This window comes from Oncorhynchus mykiss, chromosome 24, assembly GCF_057628025.1.
Source record: "Oncorhynchus mykiss isolate SJ-2025 chromosome 24, ASM5762802v1, whole genome shotgun sequence".
Lineage (NCBI taxonomy): Eukaryota > Metazoa > Chordata > Actinopteri > Salmoniformes > Salmonidae > Oncorhynchus > Oncorhynchus mykiss.
In genome coordinates, this window is record NC_143045.1 from 21979245 (window position 1) to 21981385 (window position 2141).

Below are 2141 nucleotides of genomic sequence, written 5' to 3' on the forward strand. Positions count from 1 at the left end.
GGAATAATACTGTGAAATTACAAAAATTATGATAATTCCGTTTTAGTGTAAGAGCTGTTTGGAAAGACTGCCTAAAATGTCTGCTTGTTTTGCATGGGTGGGGTTTTAGACCTGGTATAAGTTCATAGACCTATAACATAGAGAGTTTGCTCTCCTCTGCTAATAACAGCTAGATCTTTTTTTTATCTTTTTTTTTTTACAAGTCTTTCACATTAGGTTTTTCCAATTAGGCCCCCCACTCAACCACTCAGTCAGTCGTAGCAAGATTCTTACTTGAGAAAATTGCTTTTAGTTAAGAAGCTATTTCTGTTTATTGTTTGACAATCTTTAATGAAAACAATCAGAGTATGTTACTTCATTGTTTCCCAGAAAAAAGGTACTTGGAAACAAGAAAAATATAAATACCCCATAACATCAGAGATCCACCATATGTGACAGCAGTTTTCTGCATATGCTTTCACATTGATATCAAAGCATGATTCCCTCAAAAGTTCAAGCTATGCACGTAATACAGAACTGTCTGCAATAAGGCCATATAAGCCCATCTTCACTGTTTCTATTCATATATACAGTATATATGTATGTTTAACATAATATGCCCCTCCTTCCTCCCTCTAGTCCCTGGGCCTCCAGCGGGGGTTAAGAGTGCAGCCGCCACCAGCTCCGTGGTGTTTGTGTCCTGGCTCCCTCCTCTCAAACTCAACGGCATCATCAGGAAGTACATTGTCTTCTGTTCCAACCTGCACCCCACGGTACGGAGCTCTATTATTATTAACACAGCTCTCACAGCAGCCTTGAATGCCCATTACAACACTGCCTCCAGTCCTCCCATTCTGGGCTGTATTAGAAAGTCCTGTAGGGAGAGAGAAAGCTCATGAAGATTACTCCTCTGTTCAAGTTGTATGATAAATGCATAGACGTGTAACCCCCTTCCCTTTCTCCCTCCCTCCCTCCTGGTGATGAGTGAGTTTGAGGCTTCTCCTGATGTGTATTTCTACAGAGTGCCAAACCTGGCCCGCAACAGGAAGTACAGCATCTGGGTGGTTGCCGTGACAGCCGCTGGGCGAGGCAACAGCAGTGAGACCATCACAGTGGAACCTCGGGCCAAAGGTACGGGCTGCCTGTGTAACAGCGTAACTATTGAACGTTGGAAATCAAAACGGACGTTTCTGAAATATTAGTGATTGCAGTATGATGTTGATTGATATGACATCTAGGATATTGCTTGCATCCTGTTATTATTCATCATTGTTATCCATTGGAATAGAATGGTAAAGTCACAGGGATGCATGTGTGTAACACCCCTAGCTCCTGCCAGGATCCTGACGTTCAACGGAACAGTGACTACACCCTGGATGAAGGACATCATTCTGCCCTGCAAGGCGGTCGGAGATCCACCCCCCACCATCAAGTGGCTGAAGGGAAAGTAAGTCACGCCATAGAGCTGTATAGAGATCACAACGTTGTATCTGTACCATTATGGCATCTGTGACATCATTGGCAGCGCCATTGAGGCTATTTACATTTTCTTCTTCTTTTGATGTATGAAAAAAGTCTCATATTGGTGACTTACCACCATTTGCAGTGCTGGAGTCTTGAACCAAATATTGGGTCATTCATTAGTTGTGGCCACTAGATGGCGGTTAAGCCATTTACAAACTAGGAAAACCAATTTGAAGAAGAAGACAATGCTCTGATCATTGGCTAATTGCGCCCAACTCATAGGAATCTCCACCCAGTTGAATACTTTAAAATGATGGAAGCCCTCAATGGCAATGTCCATGCAAAACCAGGTTATTTCCAAGTAATGATTTCTATACATCTCTATGGTCATGGCCTATCTGTCACATGATTCAGCACAATGCAGGTATGTCAAAATCGTAATCATGGTTTTACTATGAAAACATTCTCTCAACAGCAATGGTACCCCTGCCACTGTTCTGATTGATGGACACTGCAGTGTCCATAGCAACAGCAGCTTCATCATCTGGATAGTGAAATCAGAGGACTCTGGGAACTAAAGCTGTGTGGCCAGCAACAACTGGGGCTCTGCAGGTTCAAGGTGAGACAGAGAGAGATGTCCAAGGATAATTGTCCAAAACTGTCCAATACCATTTGGTACTAACTAGGGCTGTGGCAGT

General features: G+C 43.0%; 1 protein-coding gene across 1 annotated transcript; it reads left to right on the plus strand.

Moving 5' to 3' along the window:
* The first annotated feature begins 912 nt into the window (after nt 1-912).
* LOC149972400 (cell adhesion molecule DSCAM-like) lies at nt 913-1519 on the plus strand. Its single transcript, XM_090218683.1, has 2 exons — nt 913-1110; nt 1309-1519. Exons 1-2 carry the CDS (start codon nt 960-962, stop codon nt 1428-1430), a joined length of 273 nt encoding a protein of 90 aa, XP_090074809.1. The 5' UTR covers nt 913-959; the 3' UTR covers nt 1431-1519.
* Nucleotides 1520-2141: the final 622 nt, after the last annotated feature.